Source organism: Diabrotica virgifera, chromosome 6, assembly GCF_917563875.1.
Source record: "Diabrotica virgifera virgifera chromosome 6, PGI_DIABVI_V3a".
In the NCBI taxonomy this organism is placed as follows: Eukaryota; Metazoa; Arthropoda; class Insecta; order Coleoptera; family Chrysomelidae; genus Diabrotica; species Diabrotica virgifera.
This window is the reverse complement of record NC_065448.1, coordinates 167650154-167677785: the sequence shown is the minus strand read 5'-3', so window position 1 is coordinate 167677785 and position 27632 is coordinate 167650154. Positions and strand designations below refer to the sequence as shown.

At 33.2% G+C, this 27632-nt stretch overlaps 1 protein-coding gene across 1 annotated transcript in view; it reads left to right on the top strand.

Moving 5' to 3' along the window:
* Positions 1-27632, top strand: part of LOC114331568 (WD repeat-containing protein 19) — a 91272-nt gene that overhangs the window by 48454 nt on the left and 15186 nt on the right. Inside the window, exons 12-17 of the mRNA XM_028281173.2 lie at positions 1665-1879; positions 9006-9216; positions 9466-9566; positions 9962-10200; positions 20549-20721; positions 26955-27238. Of these exons, the coding sequence (XP_028136974.1) occupies positions 1665-1879; positions 9006-9216; positions 9466-9566; positions 9962-10200; positions 20549-20721; positions 26955-27238 (1223 nt within the window). The remainder of the gene's footprint in view (positions 1-1664; positions 1880-9005; positions 9217-9465; positions 9567-9961; positions 10201-20548; positions 20722-26954; positions 27239-27632) is intronic.

Below are 27632 nucleotides of genomic sequence, written 5' to 3'. Positions count from 1 at the left end.
GATTTCAGGCGTTGTTATCTCGGGAATATCCTCTGAACCTTGATTCATAATTTTTTGTTCTGTATGTTCTGTCGGGTTTAAGTCAAGTTTATTTGTATATAGTGTTTTATAGAAGTCTTCCACTATCTCTAGCATTTCCTCTCTATTGGATGTTAGTTTTCCATTTTTTCCCTTGAGCCTGATAATTTTTTTTCTGCTTTTCGTCAATTTCCTTCTTAATATCTTCATGCTCTTGTTATGCTCGATTGTCTGCGAGATTTTCTCATTTTTATATGCCCTTATGTCCTTTCTAATAGCTTTAGAGACCTCTTTGTTTATTTTATTTAAGCTTTGTTGTTCTATATTCTTATCTTTTAGCATTTCTCTTCTTTCTTCAATTCTAAGTTTGGTGTTAGCAGTGATTTTCTCCTCTCTCTTGTTGACCGTACAATATTTCCTTTGAGCTTCTGCTATGGTATTAGTAATTAATTTATTTAGCTGATTTATATCATTTGTAGGGGGTCTGTTTTGTAGATGTACAGTTATATGATCTGCAAACTCTGTTTCATTTTTTGGTTGTGACCATGCTTTCATTTGTTTCTCTCTTATTAGTTTAGTTCTCTCTTTGTCGATGTTAATTTCTATTCTAGCTCGAACCATTCTGTGATCACTTCCTGTTGTGAAGCTGTTTAGGACAGTGACATCTTTAACTATAATCCGGGCTTCTCCATGTCCACCTTCTATGATGTTTTTTGTAAAAGAAACTATTCATTTCATATAATTTGTTCTGAAGGAGATAATTTAATAAAGTCCGCGTTCATTTCTTCCATCGCTGCCGAAGTTTCCAAGTGCAAATTCTGACGGATCGGATTTCATGCCAATTTTTGCATTCATATCACCACATAGGATTGTAAAATGGGTGTGATTTTCTTTCAGGGCTTTCGTTACTTCGTCATAGAAAACGACTATAGGGTGGATGCTATATTATCCTCCATTCCTTTCGTTGCAGATTTTCTTTCACTATGTTGGCAACATGAGGCCGAACATTTTCATTTCAGAAGAATGACACGACGCCAAAGCTTCCCTGGACGTTTTCGTTTTATGATTTGATGGAGATTGTTTAAAATTTTTTTGTACTCTTAAGTTTATTTGTACTCTTTGGTTTGCGTTGATATGCACTCTAGGTTGGGTAAATTCAATGAGTAAGGGACCTTCATGGCCGAAAAAAAAAATGTTAAAACGGCCTTACGTGAGGAAGGTTGAACTTTCAACTTCTTTGGTGACGGAGAGTTTGCGTGTTTCCACTGCATCGAGACAGCTTATTAGATGGTTCAAAATAATAACACCAAGATTAATTGCCAGCAATTACATATTGATAAACCATGGGTCTTTAAGGCCTGTTGAGCTATATTATATATAATTATTGACAAAAAAAAGTAATAACCGTTTTGCTTGTATTCGCAAGTTTTTTTAGTCATCTGACAAAAGGCCAGGAACCTATTACGTACAAACTTTGCTGTAACTCAGTTTGTGTAAGTACCATACTATGGACAAATCCTATACTCACCAACATCAGTGTGAGTGTGACGTTTACAAACATAACTAACATTGCAGAACGTCAGTTGAGTGATTATAAATGTTGAAATAATTTAGTGTAATTTTTAACTATATTATTTTTTTAACAGCGGTAACTACTCTGAAGCTTTACGACATTATGAAAAAGGTCTTCAAGATGACTTAAATTCGGAACATACACTCATTTGCAAATCTGGTATCGCACGGACAAACTTACATTGTGGAAACTATCGACATGGCATAGCTGCGGCTACAGAATTGGACAACAAACAGTTATTACGAGAATGTGCAGAAATATTGGAGAAGAAAAAGAAGTATGCAGAAGGTAATATTTGGGCAATACGAGCTGAAACTTGATAATATCGGCCATGAATCATTTATTTGTTAAGTTTTAGGTTGATTTTTTTGATTTTATTTTATGTTTGTTTTAAGATCTTTGCATATCCCACATAACAATGATGTTCGCATTATGTTCAAAGCATATACTACCAACATTCGTCGGAGTATATTCTGTTTAGTATATGCGTAGTACAAGCATAGAATGTACCTTAAAAACATTCTAAACTTCATGTTCTTTGCATATACTTCAAAGTTTATTCTCTTACCGAATATACTGAGTACATTATACATAGAGTATATAGTACATAGATTATCAACTTCGTTATTTTTTAGAATAATTAATAAAATTTTTGTATGTAGGTAGTATTGGACGAATTTCATTTAAAAATTGTTGTATGGTAAAAAAGTTTAAACATTAATTGTATTAACGTTTACATACTATTAAAAATTCGTTTTCATAATTATTGAAATGACTTTACCATTTCGAGTTTATCATGAGTATTTTTACATCGTTGGAATTTGAATTTAGGTACATTCAATTCGATATGGGCCATTCCGCAGAACCAAAACGTTCCAAACCCCACAACCAAAGGCTTTGGTGTTGCCAACCGTCGAGTAAGCTTTTTCCGTCAACTTACCTTAAAAATTCCCATTTAATAAAAAAACTTCCCTCCTGTTTACAAAATCTGAGAAGATATGTTTAATTATTTTCAAATATTTTGATTTTTTCTTAATATTTTACAATTTGGACTGAAACAAAAATTCCCTTTTGAGTTAACTTTTCCCTTTATCAACTTTTATGTTGAAAATTCCCGCAAAAAGGGAAATTTCCTTCCGTTTGGCAACACTAACCACCGATGTTGTTATTCCACAATACATAATAACGTTGATTGAGGTATAATATTTCAATCAACGATAATACATATTCTTATTCTGACCATTTCTTACCTGAATTGATCAGGGATAGGAAACAACCGTAAAATATGAAAACGAAAACAGGTATTATTTGTATCTATGCAGTGTTAAGGATGAAGACGAATGATAAAGTCCTAGGACTAAAGAACATACATAATCTCTTTATTTTGTTTGCGGTGCTTCAAAATACATATAATCTATTTTGGTAACTCAAAATTACTTAAATAGTATATATCTAGGTAAGTACATATAAGTATATAAATTTTAGTTACTTATACATAGTTTAGTTTAGCTAAATATTATATAATAATTTATATAAATTACTAAAATTTATAAATATGTACTTACTTTTTAAGTAATATTGTAAAATGTAGGTACTAACTACATTCTCATTTGCAATTAAAATAAGTAAATATAATACATAGGTATTTGGTAGAACCAGTAGAACCTAAGATGAGATTAGGTGATGCTGAAAACATACTTCTAAGCAATATAGCACTTGATAGCACTTTCTTAGAATATTCTTAAAAATATATATTCTTCCCATACAGAGATGTGCGGTAGTACGTTCTAAGTATATACATAGAAGGTTTATAGCACTTCCTTGGAATATTCTAAAAGTACCTTCTTGGTATAAACTAAAAAGATGTGCGGTAGTACGTTCTAAGTATACACATAGAAGGTTTATAGCACTTTCTTGGAATGTTCTAAAAAGTACATTCTTGGTATATACTGAAAAGAAGTGCGGTAGTACATTCTTAGTATATACATATAACGTTTAAGTACCTACTGTAATGTAGTATATACTCAGTATCTGCTCTGCACATTGGAAATAGTAATTACGCATATTTTCAGTATATACTTTTTCTGAAAAGTATGTTCTATGAATCTACTAAGAACATGAAATTGTTATGTGGGATATCATTTCAATTAGTTAGTTATGTTTTTCTCTTTTTATATGTTTGCACTCATACACACAACATAAACATCAAAAAGGAAATTGTCAAATCATTATATTATGATAGAGCATAAAACAACTGTATATATATAAATATATATATATATATATATATATATATATATATATATATATATATATATATATATATATATATATATATATATATATATATATTTGAAAAACAAAAACACAAAAGATGTAAATCTTTGAAACACACTCAGTGATCAAAAGATCTAAGTTATTGGTTTACCGACCAAACGTAACTAAATCAAACAAATGAAATAGAGAATGTGGAAAAATCCCCTTACGAACAATTCACACATCCACCATTTCAGGTTGGGAAAAATTTCTTGAATAGAATCAAAGATCCAAACACCTGTTCTTAGAAATGTGTTTCGCCCTCTTCAACCTCTCTGGGCTTATCAATAAAGATGAGAGGTTGAATATCTTTAGACACATTCCATCAAAAAACAACATTCGAGACCCAGACATAGCAGGAGCGTATATCTACGCCGCATAATCTGACCATGACAGCCTCACGTTTTAATTCCCTAATTACTATAAGTAAAATATAAGGGGATTTTTCCACATTCTCTATTTCATTTGTTTGATTTAGTTACGTTTGGTCGGTAAACCAATAACTTAGATCTTTTGATCACTGAGTGTGTTTCAAAGATTTACATCTTTTGTGTTTTTGTTTTTCAAACATATATTTTACTTATAGTAATTAGGGAATTAAAACGTGAGGCTGTCATGGTCAGATTATGCGGCGTAGATATACGCTCCTGCTATGTCTGGGTCTCGAATGTTGTTTTTTGATGGAATGTGTCTAAAGATATTCAACCTCTCATCTTTATTGATAAGCCCAGAGAGGTTGAAGAGGGCGAAACACATTTCTAAGAACAGGTGTTTGGATCTTTGATTCTATTCAAGAAATTTTTCCCAACCTGAAATGGTGGATGTGTGAATTGTTCGTAAGGGGATTTTTCCACATTCTCTATTTCATTTGTTTGATTTATATATATATATATATATATATATATATATATATATATATATATATATATATATATATATATATATATATACGGGGTGTCATATCGGCTGACGCCGCATCCCCACACCTAACCGCCATCTATTTCTATCCTGGGCATCTTCCTCTTCCAATTCTCGGTGTTCCATGGCCTTCCTTATCGTGTCATTCCAGAATAGTCTTGGTCTTCCCGTTTTCTTCCTACCTGGGGGTTTCCATTTCAGGAGTTTCTTTAGCCATCGTTGGTCGTCCATTCTAAGTAAGTGACCGAACCATTTTAGGCTTCTTCTCTCGGGCCTGTCTACCGCTGTATCGTGTGCCTGCATCCTTCTTCTTATTTCTTCGTTACGTATTCTGTCCAATCGGGAGATTCCAGCACTTCTACGTATGTAGTCCATTTCCACAGCATTGATCCTTCTTCTGGACTCTGCTGTTAATGTCCAGACTTCGCTTCCATACATGAGTACCGATTCCACAAATGTCTTCCCTATTTTTAATTTTGTAGTTCTGGATATATTTTTATCCCACCACACGGAATTCAAGCAACCTACTACCTTCCTACTTTGTTCAACTCGCCTTTGAATTTCTTTGTTGCCTAGGCCTTCTCTGTTTATTACAGCTCCCAGATATTTGAATTCTTCAACCTGTTTAATTGATGTGTTCTCTGTTATTAGGATTTCAAAGTGGGCGTCAGAATTCACGACTAGATATTCTGTTTTTTCTATATTTATATTTAATCCCCATTTTTTGTAGGTTGAATACAGGCGGGTTAACATGAATTCCATGTCTACGAATCTTGTGCCAGTACTGCTTGACGTCAGCAAAGTGGATGTTAAACAGGCAGTCATCTCTGATCATGATTCCCATTAGTCCACAACTTCTTTTCCATTCTTTTAAAGCGACTTCCAAGTATATGTTAAATAGCAACGGTGATACGCTACACCCTTGCTTCAGTCCTTTTTCTATTTTTATTCCTTCAGATAGTTGTGTGCCAATCTTGACATATCCCACATTATCGCTGTACAATGATTTGATAATATGTATAATAGCCGGACTAACTTTCATTTCAACAAGGGCATGCCACAACTTGTTTCTAGGGACGGAGTCATATGCCTTTTCCAAGTCTATGAAGGCAATGTGAGTTTCTTCATTTACGCTCGTCCTTTTCTCTATAAGTTGTTGGATGACGAAAAGGTTGTCCACACATGAGCGTCCCGCAGTAAAACCACTTTGATCTTCACTTATTCTCCCTCTTGTCTCTACGTCTAATATGTTCTTTATTATTCTGCTAAATAGTCTACTAATAGTACTGTTAACACTAAGGCCTCTGTAATTAGACGGATTACTATGTTTCCCCTTTTTGTAGATGCTCGAAATGTAGGATATTTTCCATTCTCGAGGAAAATAATTAGTAATTAGCATAAAACAACTGCCCTAATGAAAATGCATTTCATGAAGAAGAAAACTTGCTAACAAAGGTTTTAACAAAAAATGGTTACCTACTGTTTCTTATAAACAGAATTTTTCACAATATTGAAGAAAGGAAACAACAAAACATCATAAGCAATCCAGAAACACTCATATGAAGGGATGACAACAAGGCCATATGTAAGGTGCTTATCAGATTAAGGGCCGGTTGTTCGAACGTTAATCAACATTGATCACTATCAAATATTTAATTACTGTCACAACTGTCAATGTCAACTTTGGTTGGGTTGCTGAAAACATAATTGATTATAATTATGAGATTAGTTAGTCAATTAACATAACAATTATTAACATAATTGATTAACTAATTTCATAATTGTCATCAATAATTATGTTTTCGGCAACCCAACCAAAGTTGACATTGACAGTTGTGACAGTAATTAAGTATTTGATAGTGATCAATGTTGATTAGCGTTCGAAAAACCGGCCCTAAGAGCATCAGCGCGCGGAAAACGCGTTTCAAGATTGCAGCTTTAATTTTGAGTATTTTGTCGAGATATTTGGTACACCTATTCGTAATATAGTAAAGAATGGCGGTACAGAGCCCAATTTGAGAAATTTGTTAATATGTGTAAACTACTCTATAATTAAATAAAATATTACAAAAACGAGTCTGTATCGCCATTAAGAAGAACAAAAAAATACACTTTCTTCAAATAATCTTTTTTATCCCATGCCTAGATTTTGGCCGCATTGAGCGCACCTATGAGTATAATAATTATTATTATTACAATATTGTGCCTTTGTTTTTGATGGTATAGTGTCACGTGCTGCCGATGCACTGTTGCCGCACTGTTGAAAGTTCGCAGAACTTTCGAAAAAAAAATATTGATGACGCGCTGATGTAGCCTATTAATTAAAAAGGATAGGGAATAATTATTACAACACCACAACAACACTCAAAACCAACAATTCGCGGTGTGCAAGTACTTGGAAGGGGAAACGAGAAACGACCCTGCGCGAGTCGCGGAGAAATATTGCAACTATCTTAAATAATTCATATTGTCAATTGAAATTGCCAAATTGACGTATATTTCATACCTTCTGTCAATGAAGCAGAAAAATTATATATTGCTCCACAATATTGATATGATATGCAATTATTATATAAAGGTAAATTTAATTTATTTTATTTTGCTTGCAGTACTGCATTTTAATAACTAATTTTATTTACTACATACAATTTTTGACGTTTTCATAACATAACCTGAATCTTATTTTTTCTTCTTATTATTTTTTTGGGCTATGGCCTTGACAATTATCCAGTAACCAGGACTAATATAATTGGCCAATATAATTAAAAGTGCGAATTTTAGTATAGAGCGTAGAAATAGGGGTCGCTTTGCCGAACTTGCACGGTCCCAATACACTGAGACCTATTCTGTCCAAAACCAAACTTAACAACACACAAGAGAGATTAAAAAACTGCATCTATGAAATACCTTGTAAATTCAACAATTTTGTGACAATGAGCACAAAGTACAATGGAAAGATGCATCAAATTCATGAAAGAAACAGACATAAAAAGGATAAAAATCGAAGAAGCAGCTCTCATCTTACTTAATAAAGAAAATGTGCATGAAACTCATCAGCATCAGGATAATTGCATTATAAAAACTACAAATATTGATTTTTTGCCTTCTTCGCAAATCCCCTAAAGGAGGAAATGAGGAAGAAATGAAGGGAAGAGCCAGGAGAACATTATGCAAAAGTTGGATGGTTTTTCAAAACCATGTAATGGAGAAGAAAAGCATCTAACAGGCGAAAATGTGGCAATATTGGCTTTCAGGGCTGATATTTTGTACTCATATATTCCTTTTGGGGTTTATAGGTTGCAATCTGGAATTATTGCTTTCACCCATTTTGAAAAAATGTGAAAACCTTGAATTATCCTTGTCTGTCTGTCCCAGAGACTTTGTAAATAAAACTTTTAATAACTGTCCGTTATTAAAACAGACACATTGACAAATGAGGTGTAGAATGAGAGCTTATAACCCAAAGATGGTATTAGAGGTGAGAACTTTGACCTTTGTGAAAGCTTACAACCCAAAGATGGTATTAGAGGTGAGAACTTTGACCTCGTACTTCCCGTTGAGTTGCAACCGAAACTACCGTTTTAAACGTAACGAAATAGTACAAGCGATATATTATTCGAAGCACCTTAGCAAGACGAAAATAAATATATACTTCCGGTTTCATGCCTGTGTGTTTGTCTGTCCGTCTGTCCGCGAATATAACTCATCCGTTATTCGAACTGATAGAATGTGCCACATTATAGTCGCAAAATTGTACACGTGATATATCAATCATCGCGTATTGAAAATTTGAGCTCCAATATTTAGTTAAAGAGTTTAGTTTGATAGTTAAAAAGTTACCGAAAGTTTGGCAAAAATGACTCAAAATTGGTGAAATCGTATATCAATCGACGCAAAATTACACGAAAAGTTCAAATATCAACTTCCAGTACTACTTCCTGTCACGTTTGGTAAAAAGCTAGGACTTACCAAGTCTAATTGCTTATTGTTCAAGGAAAAGGCAGTTTCTTGCTTGTTGACCTTGTTGTTCATTGATTTTATCACATTTGAAAGAAAAGTATTACTGTTGCATTGAACTTTTAGCGATTAACTAAAATCTATCAACAAATTTTAACTCAGGAGAATGCGCATTTACGTTGCTCTGTATATGGCTCTTTTATTTAATGACTATTACTTTTAGCTGCTTCATTATTCGAAAGATGTTATCAATACGAGAAGGCTGCGTCTATCTACATTAAAATGAAGAATTGGAGTAAGGTTGGAGAGCTCTTGTCGAATATATCTTCCGCTAAAATTTATCTTCAGTACGCCAAAGCAAAAGAAAGCGAAAACGAAATCGAACAAGCTGTGTTAGCCTACGAGAAAGCAAAAGATTTCGATTCTGTTATCAGGTATGTACTCAATATTCTATAATATAGTTTGCTGCATTTTCATAACCCATTAAAGACTTTTACAATTTTCAGATCTAATATTTTTATTTTGAAATTTTTTTACGTTGCTGTAAAATAGGCGTTGATAGAAAATTTGCCAACTTAATGTAATCGGTGCACATATTTTACTTCTTGCACGTATATATTGCTTCTTACACTATTGCACGTATATATTTCTTATTTTTTGTCTCTAAACAACTTACTTTCCAGGTTACATTTAGAACACTTGAATAATCCTGAGATAGCTGTTGAGCTGGTCCAAGAAACAAAGAGCATTGAGGGTGCTAAGATGGTTGCCAAGTTCTTTTTGGGTAAGATTACATTCGTTATATAGTTTATGTATAGTGGGTAGGGGTAAATATAAAATTCGTAAGAGATTTGTTGAAAAGTTTGACTATAAAGGAGGCAAAGAAAGTATGCTCACGTCTATACCTATTCCGGACGGAGTGTACAATGAATGTTTTGGTACATTTAACATATTTCTAAACAAATACATACCAAGGAGGGTAGATATATGCTTGATAAGATAGTTACAGTTCTTTAAAGTAAGGTGGATTATATAGATCTACACAAGGCTTTTACTTAAGACATAGTGGTACTGGAGACATTAGAATGATACAAAGGTTAGGAATTCATCGTCATTCAACGTTAGGTTAGGTTTTTGCTCACTGTATTATAAAATGTCTATAATTATATTTATTTTTAGGACTCAACGATATAGCATCTGCTATAAAGTTCCTGATAATCTCTAAATGTATAGACGAAGCCTTCGATTTAGCGAAAAAACACGGGAAGATGATGCTGTATGGAAAAATCCTTTTAGATACATTTTCCGAAGATGATATCAAACCACAGGATTTTGTTAGTGTAGCAACACATTTTGAAAACGAACAAAATTTTCTCCTCTCCGGCAAGTATTGGTTTCATGCTAAGGATTATCAAAAGGTAAGCTAAAGATTTGATTAGGTTTGAATAGTTTATCTCTATTTATTGTAAATTAGACTATCTGACTTTTTATGAACTTCGTTCGTTATGAAGCGGTCAAAGAATTATTATACAGTGATGTGAAAATAACGCAAAAGATGGAAAACATATAATAATAATAATAATAAATTGCCTTTATTTAGTCTGTAAAAATTTACAAACACGATATACATGAGGCGAAGTCTAGCTAGAGCTACTCCACTTAACCTCAAGTTTACAAAGTTAGTTTGAAATAATTAGAATGTAAAGTAATTTATAATTCGACATAAAAATAATAATATAATACTGAAATGATAAAAATAGTAATGTGGCTACTAGAAAAATAATATAAAGAAAATAATTTGTGATGTTATGTGATAAATGATAAGAATGATAAATAAAAACAAAAATAATGATAACAATAACGACAACAATATACTATATAATAATAATAACGTTACTGCGATTGTAGTAAAAATTTCTTATAATGCTGCTTCATGAATTCAAGAGATTTACCTCTTAAATTTATTGTTAAACTATTAAACACTAAAACAGCATTGTAAGTAAACGATCTCTGGAAAATAGCTAGTCTATATCTTGGCAGCATAAGACTATGAGGATATCTCAGATCCAGATTATGAGCCTCTCCACGAAATACTAATTTATTCCTTAAATAAATAGGATTTGACGACGAAATAATTCGATATATCAAAGAGGCGAGGTGATATTTGTATAAATTATCTATGGTTAACCATTGAAGTTCTTTTATTTTGGATGATACACGATCGTATTTTCTTATGCCAAAGACAAATCTGCAACAATTATTTTTAATTTTTTGCAACCTTAATTTCGTAACTTGATCTAAGCAAGGATAAAATACCCAGAGCCCATAATTAAGAATTGACATTACCATAGTTTCACAAAGTAATTTACGCAATTTAAAGTTTAAAATACCTTTACTTCTATACAGTTGACGCATAACTAAATAGCACTTTTTTACTAAAAGGGTGACATGCTCTTGAAATCGTAGCGTACAGTCATATATGACTCCTAAGTTCCTGCAACTATTAACATTTTTTAGAGGTTAATTTTTTATAATTAGTTTTAAGTTATCCTGAACAGTGGCTTTATAATTTTTTGAACAATATAACAAAGAGTTACACTTTTTTGCATTTAGTTTAAGATTATGTCTAGTGGAATAAGTATAAATAGATTCCAAATCCTGATTTATTTTTTGTGACGCTTGATTAACAGAGTTAGGTTCAAAAGAGAAATAAAGTTGTGTGTCGTCTGCAAAAGAGTGCAACTTCAAATTATTTAAAGATTTATACAGGTCGGAAATATATATTGAAAAAAGAAGAGGACCAAGAACCGAACCTTGTGGCACCCCTGAAGTGCCACATGCAAATTCTGATGAATTATTATCGATTATGACCTTTTGATAACGATTTACCAAATAAAATTTGAAAAACTGTAAGGAGGTATCATCAAATCCAAAATATTTCAATTTAGCACACATAAGAGCGTGATCAATAGTGTCAAAGGCTTTAGAAAAATCAAGCAATATGACTGAGGTTGCTTTTCCTTCATCAAATGATCGAAGTATATTATCTGTTAAGTCAAGAAGCAGGGTCCTTGTACTAAACTCTTTTCTAAAGCCTGATTGTATACACGTAACTACATTATTTTTAAAAATATAATCGTATATCTGTTTATAAATAACCTTTTCTAAAATTTTTGACAGTCCCGGTAGAATGCTTATTGGGCGAAGATCATTAAGTGATTCAGGTTTATTTGATTTGGGTAGTGGTTTTACCAAAGCGTATTTCCAAATGTCCGGAAAATAACCTACCTCCAAACAACAATTTATAATGTGCGTAATATAAGGAGCAGTAATAGAAAGGGAGAGTTGTAGCATCTTTGCAGAAATATTATCACATCCAACAGCGTCCGATTTTAACCCTAATACTAGTGATTTAATTTCATCAATAGTGGCCATTTTAAACGAGAAAATAATATCTGGGTTGAAAATATTTGACTGATACCATTGGGTTGTCTCAGGACAACAATTTACAGGGCTAAAAACAGATGTAAAATAATTATTTATAGAGATAGGGTCTTTAAGCTCCTGAGGGATCTCTATAACTGGTTTATTTACAATTTTGAATAACCTCATCGCTTTCCAAAGATCTTTTTTATTCGAAGAAGCAGACCGATAATTTAAATAACCACTCTTCTCCAGACGGACTGCGTTAGTAACCGCGTTTCGAAGGTCTTTATAGTAACTATAGTCTAACACGTTTCTAGTTTTCTTATATTTGGCTAAAGCAGCATTACGAGTTTTCATCATATTCTGTATTGTGGGTGTTAGCCACGGAGCAGGTGGTTTTGTAATTCTTGATTCAACATAGGGAGCATGTTTGTCAAACAGCGAAACTAACATGTCATTGAAAATTCGAATTTTATTATCTATAAAATTTTCGTACAGTATATTATCCCATGACATTTTTTCCAGATCTGCGTTAAAACAAGATATTGAAAAGTTTTTGTAATTTCTATATATCTTTAAAAAGTTTGTTTTGTGATTAATATCTAAATCAAATTCACAGTACACTGCTCTATGGTCAGATAGTTCATGATCTAAAACGCCTGAATGTCTAATGAGTTCACTTTTATTTGTATAAATAACATCGAGCAATGTTTGAGAACTGTTAGTTATGCGCGTAGGTTCCGCTACTAATTGAACAAAATTATAAGACTGAAAACAATAATTTATTTGATTATCTACTAGCTGATCAACATTGATATCACCAGTTAAAATAATATTGTTAAATTGAGGTACTATGTGAGAAAGGGTATCATCACAATACTGTATAAAATTTAGCATCCTGCACGCCTCAGTTCTATATATAACACCGACTAACAACGTTGTTTTCTGTATTTTCACAGAAATCCACATTTGTTCGATACCTAATGGACAAGGAAGGTCAGCAAGTTCTGACTTTGAAATTATTGAATCACGTACAAAAACAGCGATTCCACCACCTCTTGAACCACGGTCTTTACGAATTATTTTAAAACCCGGAATATATACACTCTGATCTGTGATATCCGAAGTCAACCAAGTTTCGGACAGGCAAACAATATCAAAGTTATGATCATTTACCAGATCAAGGAAAACGTTAAATTTTGGAAACAAAGAACGTGTATTAAAATGAGCTAATTTTAGCTTTTTGTTAGACATACTGAATTCTAGTTTTAAGTTGCTCAATTTTACCTAGTAAATAACCACAAACTGAACTGTTTGCAACATGAGCTGTATCTAAATTAAGTTTGTATCTTACGTTTAACGTTTTACAATTATTACAACACATAGTCTGACTGGTACAATCTTTCATTTCATGAGATTCAGAACATTTCGGGCATACTAAATTACTAAGACAATTTTTTTTCTGGTGACCGGCTTTACAACATTGAAAACATTTTACAATATTGACGTGTTCACTAACATAACATTTGAGCCAGCCTATATACAGAAAACCTCTTTCTATTACCGCTTTGTATAAAGCTGGTGAAACCTCCAACACGACGTTGAAACGTTCCTTAAACTTAACTTTTGTTACTATTTTTATATCATCTTCATTTACGTTGAGATCATTTAAAGTAATAAGGTCTTGCAAAAAACTTGTTGTTTCCAGAGAGGCTGCATTTACGCCACGAATCATTAATCTCGGATTTAATTTCTTTGGTTCAGTAACAAAATAAGTATTTCCTAATTGTTTGGTAAGGCACTCTTTTAATTTTTCTAAAGACATTGCGTTGCTACAGTTAATCAAAACTCCATTTCTTACCAACTTAGTACTATCGACAGTAGCTTTTGTAGAAGAAAGGTTAATTTTCGATTTAATATCGCTATCTACCTGTACGTTAGTAATATTTTGGTTCGTTGACCTTACAAGCAAAACAGAATCACATCCAGTTTTGTTTATTTTCAAGGCACCCGAGTAACTTTTTGCTGGCCTATCACTAATTGGCAAAAATAAACTGGTAGAATTAGAAGGTTGTACTGGAAAGTCGTCACTTACCGGCGTTTTTGATTTAAGCAGATTATTTGTATATTCCAATTCAGAAACGTACTTATTTAAAACTTCCCTTTCTCGTGACAGACATTCAATCTCCTTCTCCAACACAACTTTTTCACATGATAACTTATCACACATTGGAGCAGAACAATGTCCTTTATTAACAGAACAATTACGACAATAGAACGAGTTTTTATCGACAAATACAACTTTCGAAATTGCATCAAAACACTTGACGTGCACAACAACATCACAGGTATTACCCAAACATTTAATGTCACTTGTTGAAGTAAATTTAGCACAAAATTTACATTTGTCAGGAGGTTCACTGCTCGAACCGCCTGCCATCGTGGTCGACGATCGACTGATATTAAGTGGTGAGATAAAAAGAAATGAAACTAGTGGAGGTGGGAGATTTAGCGATAAAAACGTATAAATTTACATTCTATTTATTATTAACTATTTAGTGGGAAATAAGCCACAATTAAATTGAAAAAATAATTTTATTAACGTTTCGAAGCCCAAATCGGGTTTCGTTGTCAAAATACAAAATATAACGTTAATAAAATTATTTTTTCAATTTAATTGTGGCTTATTTCCCACTAAATAGTTAATCATAAAAATGCCACAAGGAAATAGCTTCAGAACAACATTCTATTTATTGTTTTCCACCTTTAGACGTATCAGAGAAGTATGTCAAGTACAACTGTCACTGTCATCGTGGCAGTTGCCAAACTCGTCCGATACGTCTAAAGCTTATTAGCGTCCTAATCACTATATACACTGAATTAATGTTTGAAATGTCCATCTTCTTCTTATTGCACCATCTCCGTTTGAAGGTTGACGATCCAAATAGCAATCGTAGCTTTAGAAAATGCTGCATGAAAGATTTTTGCGAATCAGCGGTCAAGCCATCTCCTCAGCCATAGCCACCTTTACTTTACAAGCCATGAAGAGAAAAAGGCAACGTCGCAATTGATGACGTCGGTAGTCTGACATTCGGACTACCGCTTTCGAAACTACGATTTTAAAGTACAAATTCTGGTAAAATTTATAGTATAGTATAGTAAGTAAGAACAACTCAAATTGTTAAGTCGTTTCGCATAGTTATCAAGTGTCGCCAAAAAACGCCGGTTTCAGTTATAGTAAAAAATAAATTAACCCTTTCTCCCTCCTTCCTTCACCTTACTAATAACTGAAGACTTCTCGACCTACCAGTTAAAATAAGGTAAGATTTTTTGTTAATATTTCCCTACAGTCCACTTTAAATTTGATTGCGTAATAAACCAGCATCGCCTAATCGCCACCCCATAAGTTTTGGTTAATAAACGGGATTCATTTTTTTCGAATCCTGAGAAAACTAATAAGTATTTATCAAAAATTTAAACACAGAGTGAAATATTACGTTAGGACCGAAGGCCCAAAGTCCCTGAAAACTTCTATGTTTATTTTAATAACTTACAGGGGTGAAAAACTAAGAAAATTTAGTGTGATTTTTAGTTTCAAATATGTCATTAAAAAAAACTTTTTATTCATTCTAAGGGACTTTCAGTCCTCGGTAATAAAGTAATCTTTTATTCTGCGTTTAAATTTTTCAAAAATACTTATTAGTTTTCTCAGAATTCGAAAAAAATGATTACATTTAAAATACAGGCGTCAAAATTTTGCATTTTGTTCCTTTCCCCTTAAAGTTTGTCTGACTTATTTAGAAACGCCCTGAATTGATAAATAACAAATCTAGTTGTTAAATATAAACGAATTAATAAAAAAAAAAACAGAATGTTAAGAAAACCGGAGTCTATAGTTGGGTTTTAATTTCAGTATTTTATAAACGCCCTGTACACCATAAAAATTTAACTGGTTAGCAACAATATTATTACAGGGGTATTGTTAAAGAATTAGGCTATAACATATTAAAAAAATCACTTAAATCTGCCAACAGGTTTAGGAAATATGAGACATTAAAAATGACAAATTTTTTAAGTTGACGGATTTCTATATGCACGCAATTTTATATAAAAATATATTATATTGAACTAAAATCATCTTAATAACATACCTTTTAATGTTCTTTATAATTTGGAGCACGAAATATTGTAAAATATTTCAGTTTCTCTGTAAATACAGTGAAAATTATTTAAAAACAAATGAGAACTGTCAGAATTAATCGGTCTACCAATAGATGTTGCCAAGTTTCAACTTCATGGCTTGTTAAGTAAAGGTGGCTATACCTCAGCCATGTGTTCTGGCGTCTTATTACTGATTTTTGCTCTGTGCGTTACCTTTTAATATAATTTTTGATAGTAATTTACCAACGTTGTGAAACATGTTAATAAATAAAGGGCAACAATGTTAAAGTATTCCCTGTGCATACCTACTAAAGAACTACTCAGAAGAGACTTGTCGAACACCAGCCAGAACCGTCTAAAAGCCTCATGGCTATTTAAGATGAGCACGAAGCAACACCTCTGTTTTAGAAGCCCTCAAAAATCCCAAAGGATTTAATCCACGTATATAGTGCTCTCTAGATCTGTCAAAGATTTTCCCGCTGTTAGCACAAGAAGAATTATAAGACATTCTTTTTGTGTAAATAAGCAAGTTTGTAGAAGAATCAAAAATGAATCACCATTTTCAATGTCGTTGCAATACGAAACTACAGCCGCATCATTATTCCAGTTCAATCGGAGAGTGCCGCAAGCACCTTTACCGGTTTCGAAACTTATTAGTCTTTCATCAGGAGGCACATATGCTGCTCTCTCTGACCCAACTAGGACAAACCCCGGCGTGCAGTCACCGATTGCAACGAACGAAATGGCAGGGATGCCCTAGCGGTAACTGCTAGCAAAAAACTAAGTTTTCAATCTAATAGCACATAAAACAACATCCAAAAATGTTACTCTACATCCTATCAGGCTAAAAACAATGGGAACCTTCTCTGGTAACACCTCCTAGGCTTCTACAGCAGATTTCATCTGAGCAGATGGGACGTGAATTATAAATTGTAAAATTCCCTCATCTTCCTTAGTCTCAGCATCCGTTATGGGTTGCAAATTGTAGAAGCCTCGGAGGTGTTACTAGAGAAGGTTCCCATTGTTTTCAGTCTGGTAGGATGTAGAGTAACTTTTTTGGATGTTGTTTTATGTGCTATTAGATTGAAAACTTAGTTTTTTGTAGAAGTTACTAGTTTACTTGGTAACCTTAAATACCTACGGTTGCCACATCTCCACATCTCTACCATCAGGATCTGTATAATAGTGACTTAGACTGTAGTGCACACAAATATTCTGAAGACTTTATTAACTAATAAGTAGTATTGTGTGGAGTGTGTTGTGTAACGCCACAATTCAATATTAGAGAGCTTGCAAAGCTAGACGACCAAGAGGTAGACCACAGACGAGATGGGGAGATCACATCAAAAAAGTAGTCGGAACAAATTGGAAGTATTGTTCGGGGTAGAAATCGATGGAAGGAGTTGGAAGAGGAATATGTCCAATAATGGATGGTAGGAGGCTAAGAAGAAGAAGTATTTTAGATGGTAATAAATTGTTTGTACCTTTGGAAAGCTTCTTGAACCTCTAGTGTTTGAGATATTTCCAGATTGCTGTAAGAGCTCTAATACTTGCATCCACCTCAATATGTTTATACACTCTCTTTTTTAGATTTCATATCTTTCACACTTAATACAAGTATGTGCTGTGTTTCGTTGTTATTAGCAGTATTAGTATTAGTTAGCCGAAGTACTTCATTGTTGGTAACTTCTTCTTATTGTATTCTTGTTCTCATGATCATTTTTCAGTGCGTCACAGTTTTTCGATTTCTCTCTAATGCATTAAGTTTGATGAGACGGAAAAAGCGGCAGCTCCGTGATTAAACACAAAAATAATGCAGCATTACAATGGTTATATACATAAGATGTCTATTCCTAACCTACGTTTGATTCGTTGATATTTAGAATGCGCGTTATTTCTAGCCAATCAAATACACGTATTACGAACATTTGACGAAAACTTCGTCCATTTTGGCCATTTTTTAGAAGTGTCAAAGAGTCAGTGACGGTTATTATTCAGGTCAGTATTTTGTGTACCTGTCATTTTGAAATTTCGAATTCGACTTCCCTTGTGTTTCACAACGTTTTTGTGCATTATTTTGTGTTTTGCTTTAGAATTTAGTTCGTTAAAAGTTAGTTTTGTATTTTGGTTTAGAATTTAATTCGTTAGAAGTTAGTTTATACTCTAGGTCATTATGCAAGAAAAATATTCATAGTAAGGAGACGTAACTCATGGCTGAAGAACCTTAGGAACTGGTTTGGATGTAATAACAATGAATTATTTAGAGCCGCGGTTTCAGAAATAAAAATCGCTCTGATGATTACCAACTTTTGAAGCGGATACAGTACCTAGAGAAGAAGATAAAAACACAATTTATGGATAGTTTTGTGTCATTTTTTAATGTTTCCATATTTATAAATTTAATTAACAATATTGTTTACTTTTTAATTTTATTCCCCTTTATAAAAAATACCTACATGTTAACATATTGTGTAAAAATCAAATCTACTAAATTACTAATTAGTTTAATTCCACAAGCTTTTCACCTATGGCTAAGTACGATTCGGGCATCTGTCAGATTCGTCAATAATTACATGAAATAAGTCTCGACACACCCAATACAGTATATGACGTCATAATTAATGACGCACTGAAAAATGATCATGAGAACAAGAATATCCACAGAATTCTCAGCTTCCGTCTGTATGCAGTGTGTTTCATTAATAATTATCCATATAGTAACTGGAGAAACCTTAGCACAAAATACGAAGATTGAACATAAAACACTTAAATAAAATATTCCTCCTTATCGTGATACAGAGTGTTTTATTACCAATATTCTAAAATTATTTTAACCCATTGTTTTAACACCTTCCAATATTTTTTGTTCAAACTTGACACAGTTTACACATGTTAGAATACTTTAACTAGTGTTAAAATATAGTTTTTCGCTGTTACCAGAGGCGTGCTGTGGGGATATATATTTCACTTTTTCTTCTTTCCCCCCTCATAATCTACGCCACTGTCGTAATAATCATTTCAGCATGTTTTTTATTCTTTGTTGCTTTTTACGTAAATATCATCCTCTTGTCTCAATGCGATAGAGTAAGTAGTTTTCAAGCTATTTGCGTTTAAAGGTAGTGAATTTAATAAGATTTTGTATTTTAAACACATAATATTATTGAATGTTGTTTAAAATACATAATTTTATCGAATCCATTATTTTTAAACGCAAATAACTTGAAAACTACTTACTCTTTCGCATTGAGACAAGAGGATGATATTTACGTAAAAAGTAACGAAGAATAAAAAAATATGCTAAAATGATTATTACTACAGTGGCGTAGATTGTGAGGAGTAAAAAGGGGGAAAAAGGAATTATATATCCCTACAGCACGCCTCTGGTAACAGCTGAAAACTATCTTTTAACACTAGTTAAAGTATCCTAACATGTTTGTCACTAAAAACTGTTTGTCACATTTGAACAAAAAATATAAAACAAAAAATAAAAGGGGTTAAAACAATGGGTTAAAATCATTTTAGAATATTGGTAATAAAACACTCTGTATCTTGATAAGGAGACATATTTTATTTAAGTGTTTTAGGTTAAATCTTCGTATTTTGTGCTAAGGTTTCTCCAGTTACTAGATGGACAATTCTTAATGAAACACCCTGTATACCTATACACATCAAAGGCGTCTATTCTTTTTTCTCTTATCTTCGTGACAGTCTCATTCTTCGTCTTATATATCTTTGAACACATATTTAAAACACAAAATGCTCTTTAATAAAATCAACAGATTTATTTATACTCCGAATTCTTAAATTTTTAGAATTATTATATTTTAAAATTTTAGAATTATGTTTTATCAAATGTTAAATATGTTACCTATGTGAGTCTATAGGAAATGAAATAAACATAGACTTACAATCATTTTTATTTACCCCAGGCGGCCGGTTTCGCTTTCTACAATATGCAAAGCGTCATCAGCTCTCGGTACAGTAAACTTAAAAGATGCCGATACAAATAAAATATTATAATATCATTCCTTGTATCAGCATAATTTAAGTTTACTGTACAGAGACCTGATGATGCTTTCCATATTGTAGAAAGCGAAACACCGATCGTCAGGGGTAAATAAAAGTAATTGTAAGTCTATTTTTATTTTATATATTTTATCAATTTTGAAATCTTTTCAGGCTATGAAGTTTCTTTTAAAAGCAGCAAGATCGAGTTCTAAAGAAAAAGAAGCAATAACAGTAGCTATAGATGTCGTAGCATCATCTAATGATAATACCTTGACAAATACTCTCATTGAATTCTTGTTAGGAGAATCGGACGGTATTCCCAAAGATCCAAAATATCTTTTTAGGTAAGAAAGTATTATTAGTATATTTACAGAATGCTGGAGAGATAAAGGAATGAAGATAAATTAAAAATAAATATTTTAGGTTATGTTAGGTTAGGCATAGATGAGACACCGATCGATGCCAAAAAAGTACATAGAGTATAATATAAATAAAGGTTGATTGGGGAGGAATGCACCAAACTTTAAGACTGTATGATATACGTAATAATAATTAAAAATAACTCATATGTTGTCATTCGATGTCCATTTGTTTCCGAGTTATAGCGATAATAAAAAACTTTCAACTTAACATTGATTTAGAAAGAGTGAAAGAGTGAAAGTGAAAGAGACGAGTCAGGCAATGCTGCATACTATCACCTCTATTATTGAAGGCTTATTCTGAAGAGGTAATTCGAGAAACTCTGGAAGATGAAACAGTCGGCATAAGAGTAAATGGAGTCTTAACTAACAACATCAGATATGCAGATGATACAGTAATAATAGCCGATAATTTACAAGACCTGGAAAGACTCATGAGTAACATAGTAAGGTGTAGTAGGGAGTACGGACTCTCTCAACATCAAAAAGATGAAGTTTATGAAAATTAGTAAAAACAACCACAATACTAACGAAATCTTGATAGTAGAGGGCCAGCAGATTGAACGAGTAAAAAAGTACACTTACCTAGGAACACTTATAACTGAAAATAATGACTACACTGCAGAAATCAAAGTCAGAATCGAAAAAGCACGTTCTAATTTTATGAAAATGAAAAAGGTCCTATGTAGGAAAGATTTAACATTAGGTCTTAAAGTACGCCTAACAAAATAGTACGTATACAGTGTACTATACTATGGAGTGGAATCATGGACATTAAATCTAGAGACAATGAGACGACTTAACGCCTTTGAAATGGGGACCTATAAAAGAATTATGAGGGTTTCTTGGGTCGATAGAGTTACAAATAATGAAGTACTGAGAAGAATAGGTAAAGAGAAGGAAGTTAAACTTACAATTAAAGAAAGGAAGCTACAGTATATCGGACATGTGATGCGGGGCGAGAAGTATGACATCCTGCGACTCATAATGCAAGGAAATATAGATGGCAGAAGAAACATCAGAAGAAGACGAATTTCATGGCTGATGAACCTGAGAGAATGGTTTGGATGCATCTCAAAATAACTATTTAGAGCTACTGGCTCAAAAATTAAAATATCTATGATGATTGCCAACCTCCGTAGTGGAGATGGCATCTGAAGAAGACCAATCCAACGCCTTGAAAATTTTGTGTTTAAATGTTACCTGACGTGGCGAGCAAAATGTGCAGGAGATTCATCATGCTAATAACACATTTGCATTCTGAAGTTTAGTGGACCGTTCTGTAGGAGTCCTGGCAATTCATTCTGTAAAAAATTTAAGTACCCCTCTCCTATAAGGCGGTTCTCAAATATGAAAGGGCCAATTAAATAACCATCGACCACACCACACCACGTTTACCGAAAATTTGTGCTAAAAATTAGCTTCAATTGTTGCATGTGGATTTTCGTCTGACCATAAATGTGAGTTACTGCTATTATTAATGCCGTCTCGTGTGAATGTTGCTTAACCGGTAAAACGTATGCGCGATACAACACAACCATTATTATTTATCCATCGAAAAAATTGCATACGGCTGGCATATTTTCCGATTGTAGGTGCTGTACACCTGTACACACAGTGTTGTATGTCTATGGATATAAGCCTTGTTCTTGAGGTGTGTTGATTACTCTCGTTTGAGGATGCCCAAATGAGTACCAATTCTCTGTGAGCTGATCCCTGGATCATTTTGTGAATCCAGAATATTTTTTATTTCTGTGGAAACTCTGTGTTTGTCTGTTTATCTGCAGTTCTCCGATTTGGAAATCGTTGATGAAATTCTTCAACAGCAGCTCTAGCGTTTCTATTAAAAAACCCATAAACAAACACCATATTTGCATAATCACGATTTGAATAAGTATATGGCATTTTGTAACAACTTTTTTCATACAAGCTGTCAAAGAAACGTTAAATCACATTAATACTATACTATACCTCGTTTTTATAGTAGTAGGAGTAATTCAAAGTTGACGCGCTGTAATGCTTGGTTGTAATTGGTCCAACCGCAGGCGAGTTTATCCCAGAGACATGTAAAGAAAATAGACTTGGCTAGGGATATGCCACTCAATGCATCGGGGTGTAACGTCGATATCAAGTACGGTGGTTTAGCTATCTTTGTCTGTCGTGCGAGTGTGAGCGTATCTACCAAGAGGTGGGAGTAACGGAACGACAGTGACACACAGGCGGCGCCGGCGGCGGCCATCATATGCTAGAGAGAGAAAGCTAAGCGCCGGTAGAGGGAGATAGATAGACCACCGACCCGAACTGCTCCGCGTTACGCTATTTTTCCGAGTTGGCCAAATCTATGAGTATAAGATCTTTGGTTTATCCCAATAAATGATGAAATTTTGACACTACTGACATTTATGGAAATTTTGACACTATTGACATTTAAAATTAACAGGTTAATTAAGTTGTATCGGCGAGTTTTTGTGTTTTATGTGTTGTTCCTTTAATTTTTAGATTTTTAGTCTACATTTCTACTCTTTAGCGACGTATTAGTGTTATTAGCCTTATAAGTTGTCTGATACTGATAACTGGATTACCTCTGAAGGCCAACATGAGCAACCAAAACAGATGAATCGGGTGATTTTTCTAGTGACGTTATTGATTGTGAATCTGTCTTTTGAGTTTACTCCTTCTAGTTTAAAAACAGGGTATAAGCACATATGCCAGTTAACAAATTATCAAACGAATCACAGATATAGTATTTTTACTACAAAAACGTTATTACGTAGGTCAAAATTTTTGACGTAAGAGAACTGTCAAAACATTAGAATGTGACTTTTCATTATTGCTATGTTTATTATAAACACGGCAATAATGAAAAGTCACATTCTAATGTTTTGACAGTTCTCTTACGTCAAAAATTTTGACCTACGTAATAACGTTTTTGTAGTAAAAATACTATACCTGGTAGCGCAATGTTATAAGTGGCAGTAAATAACTTTTTTATGGAGAACATAACTGCGTTTTTGTAAAACTGCTATAATATTTTTATTTTATTTAAGGTATTAACACGAAAGTAAGTAACAATTGAGCCATTTATTACAAAAACTCCAAACTTTGTAATGGAATTTGGTAAAAGAACATGTATAATTGAATTAATCAAAAATTATAACTTTGTGTTATTATCGCTATAACTCGAAAAAAAAAAAATGAAAAGCGAATAACAACATATTATGAGTTATTTTTAATTATTTTTACCTATTAGACAAGCCGAAATCGGCGGGTTCGTTGAAAAAAATATTCCCATGAGATTTTTTTGCATAATCATATTCGTGAGACATCCCAGAATAAGGTTCAAGAAGTCGCCCACTTGAAAAGTGGTCCAAATTTTTTTTTCAATTTTTTTTAATCAAATTGCAAAAATCAATATTTTCGACCCGGACATATCTTTTAGGTTTTTTCTACCATTCTGGACAAAAAAGGTCTCTTATAATTTTTCTCTAAAGTTGATAGTTTTCGAGTTATAAACAATTTAAAATTGAAAAAAACGAAAAATGTCGATTTTTAAGGCTTAATAACTCGGTTAAAAGTTATTATTATGAAAGTCAGAAAGTGGTCAAATAAAAGTTTAAAGCCCGCCCTACAAGATCCTGAAGAAATTTTTGTCATTATTTTATCACTAAGCTGTTATTTTAAGCAAAAATAACAGGCAAATTACACGTATGGCGTGTAATGTGCCTGTTACCATGCACGTATTAGGCGACCGGCGATAATGAGTGCGAGAGAGATGCCATTCCGGCAGTCAATGGTGCATCTTACTCGCACTCACATTTACAGCCGCGTCAATACGATCTTACGGCTCATTATTATTAATTAAAAATAACAGCTTAGTAATAAACTAATCACACAAATTTCTTCAGGATCATGTAGTGGAGGCTTTAATCTTTGATTTGGTCACTTTCTGAATTTCATAATAATAATTTTTAACCGAGTTAGGTATTAAGTCTTAAAAATGGCCACATTCACGTTTTTCAAATTTTAAATTGCTCTAAAACGATCAACTTTAGAGAAAAATTACAAGAGACCTTTTTTATCCAGAATGGCCCAAAAAACCTAAAAAAAATTGTATGGACCGAAAATATTTATTTTTACAGTTTTATTAAAAAAAATTTTTTAAAAAAAATTGGACCAGTTTTCGCGTGGGCGACTTCTTGAACCATATTCTGGGGTGTCTCACAAATGTGATTATGCAAAAAAATCTCATGGGAATATTTTTTCCAACGAACCCGCTGTTTTCGCCTTGTCTATATATTATACAGTCTTAATTTAAAGTTTGGTGCGTTCCTCCACACTCACGCTGTATTTATGATGAAGTGCTTAAAACAGTTAATAGGCGAAGCAACGAAGCACTAGAAAGTTTAAAACCTAGGAATTTTGTGCAGTAAGTTGAATCGGCATGCAACTTTTTGCATTCGATTCGAGAGAGTGTCAGGCAAGTTGATCTCTGGCAAAAATTTTTGTGTATAATAAAATGCATTTTCAAAGTGCATCTCGAAGAGATGGAAAATGGAAAATTTATAACTCAGGAAATATTGACGGAAATAAGTTCAATTTTTATACTTGAGGAATTTGGAGGTCACTGAACACGAATTTCATGACGGTGATGATCTCCGAGGTACCTGGTGCTCGGGGTGCAACTCGTGGCCTGGGACGATCGAATAATTTGCTGGACGATCGAATAATTCGCGAATTGAAGATTGGATAGAAAAACTGAAAAATACATGTTCAATATTTTTCAAAAATCTATCTAATGACACTAAACGTGAACCCCCCACTCCCCCCTTGGAGGTGAGATGGGGGTAACTTTAAAATCTTAAATAGAAGCCCCCATTTGTTATTGCAGATTTGGATTGCTTACGTAAAAATAAGCAACTTTTATTCCAGACATATTTTTTCGAACTGTGGATAAATGGCGCTATAATCGGAAAACGATTTATCGTGATACCATAGTTAAATTATAGAAACGGTCTAATATCTCGAGAAATACACTTCCAACTAAAAAACCAAAAAATTCGTGTTTAATATTTTTCAAAAACCTATCGACTAACATCAAACACGACTCTCCACCTCACTCCCTGGAGGTGGGTTGGGGGTAACTTTAAAATCTTAAATAGGAGCGCCCATTTTTTACTGCATATTTGGATTCCTTACGTAAAAATAAGTAACTGTTATTCGAGACATTTTTTCGAATTATGGATAGATGGCGCTATAATCGGAAAAACACTATTTATTAGCGCCATGTGCCCACAATTGTAAAAAATGTTTCGAATAAATGTTACTTATTTTTTCATAAGGACTACAAATCTGCAATACAACATGAGGATTCCTACTTGATTTTAAAGTTACCCCCACCCCACCTCCAGGGGGTGGAGTGGAGGGTCATGTTATTCGATGGGTTCTTAAAAAATATTAAACACGTATTTTTTGGTTTTTTATTTGGAAGTGTATTTCTCGAGATATTAGACCGTTTATATAATTTACCTATGGTATCACGATAAATCGTCTTATCCGATTATAGCGCCATCTATGATTAATTCGAAAAAACGTCTTGAATAAAAGTTGCTTATTTTTACACAAGCAATCCAAATCTGTAATAACAAATAGGGGTTTCCATTCAAGATTTTAAATTTACAACCACCCACATCCAGGGGGTGGAGTGGGAGGTTCGTGTTTAGTGTCATTCGATAGATTTTTGAAAAATATTGAACAAGTATTTTTGAGTTTTTCGATCCAATCTTCATTTCGCGAATTATTCGATCGTCCCAGGAGACGACTTCTACCATGTGCACCAGGTACCACGGAGACCATCGCGGTCATGAAATTCGTATTCAGTGGCCTCCAAAACCCCCAATAAAAATTGAACTAATTTCGGTTAATATTTCCTGAGTTTTAAATTTTTCATTTTCCATCTTTTCTAGATGCAATTTGAAAATGCATTTTCTTATACACAAAATTTTTTGCCGGAGATCAATTTAGTTCACAAACTTGCCTGACACTCTCTCGAATCGAATTCAAAAAGTTGCATGACGATTCATCTTACTGCACAAAATTCCTAGGTTTAATGCATCGTTGCCTCGCCTATGACGAAAACATAAACATTTATTATATTTTAGACTTTATATGGCAAGGAAGCAATTTCGCGAAGCTTCTAAATCCGCAGTTATAATAGCCAATGAAGAACAGATTAACGGAAACTATAGAAACGCTCACGACATCCTCTACGCCATGTGCCAGGAGTTAAAACAAAATTCTATAAAAATTCCGTTCGAGATGTACATGAATTTGATGTTGTTACATAGTTATATTTTAGTCAAATTGCATGTGAAGAGAGGACAGCATTTAAATGCTGCTAGGATGTTAATGAGAGTCGCTAATAGTATATCAAAATTTCCTGCCCGTAAGTATTCTTTTTTATGGAAAAGTCGAATAAACACAGGAATTTGGGTCTATTGTATGCTAATGTTTTCTCTGTAATCTGTTTTATGACGAATATTGCAAGTGTACAGTACCTTTTTGGTACGGAAACCTTGCTGCTCATCTGCTAGGTTTACTAGCTGATTTATTTGTTCTTGCCAATTTTGGTTGTAAGATTCAGTGTAGTATTTAGCAAATTGATACCTCTGTAGTTTTCTGGATATTTTTTATTGCCCATTTTGAATAATAAGATTAGATCGCTTGTTCTTCATTCTTCTGCTGTTTTATTGTGTCTTGTAATCTTGTTAATTAATGTTGTCAGTTGATCCTTCACTGCCGATCCAATATATTCCAACAATCCATTTGGTATTCCATCT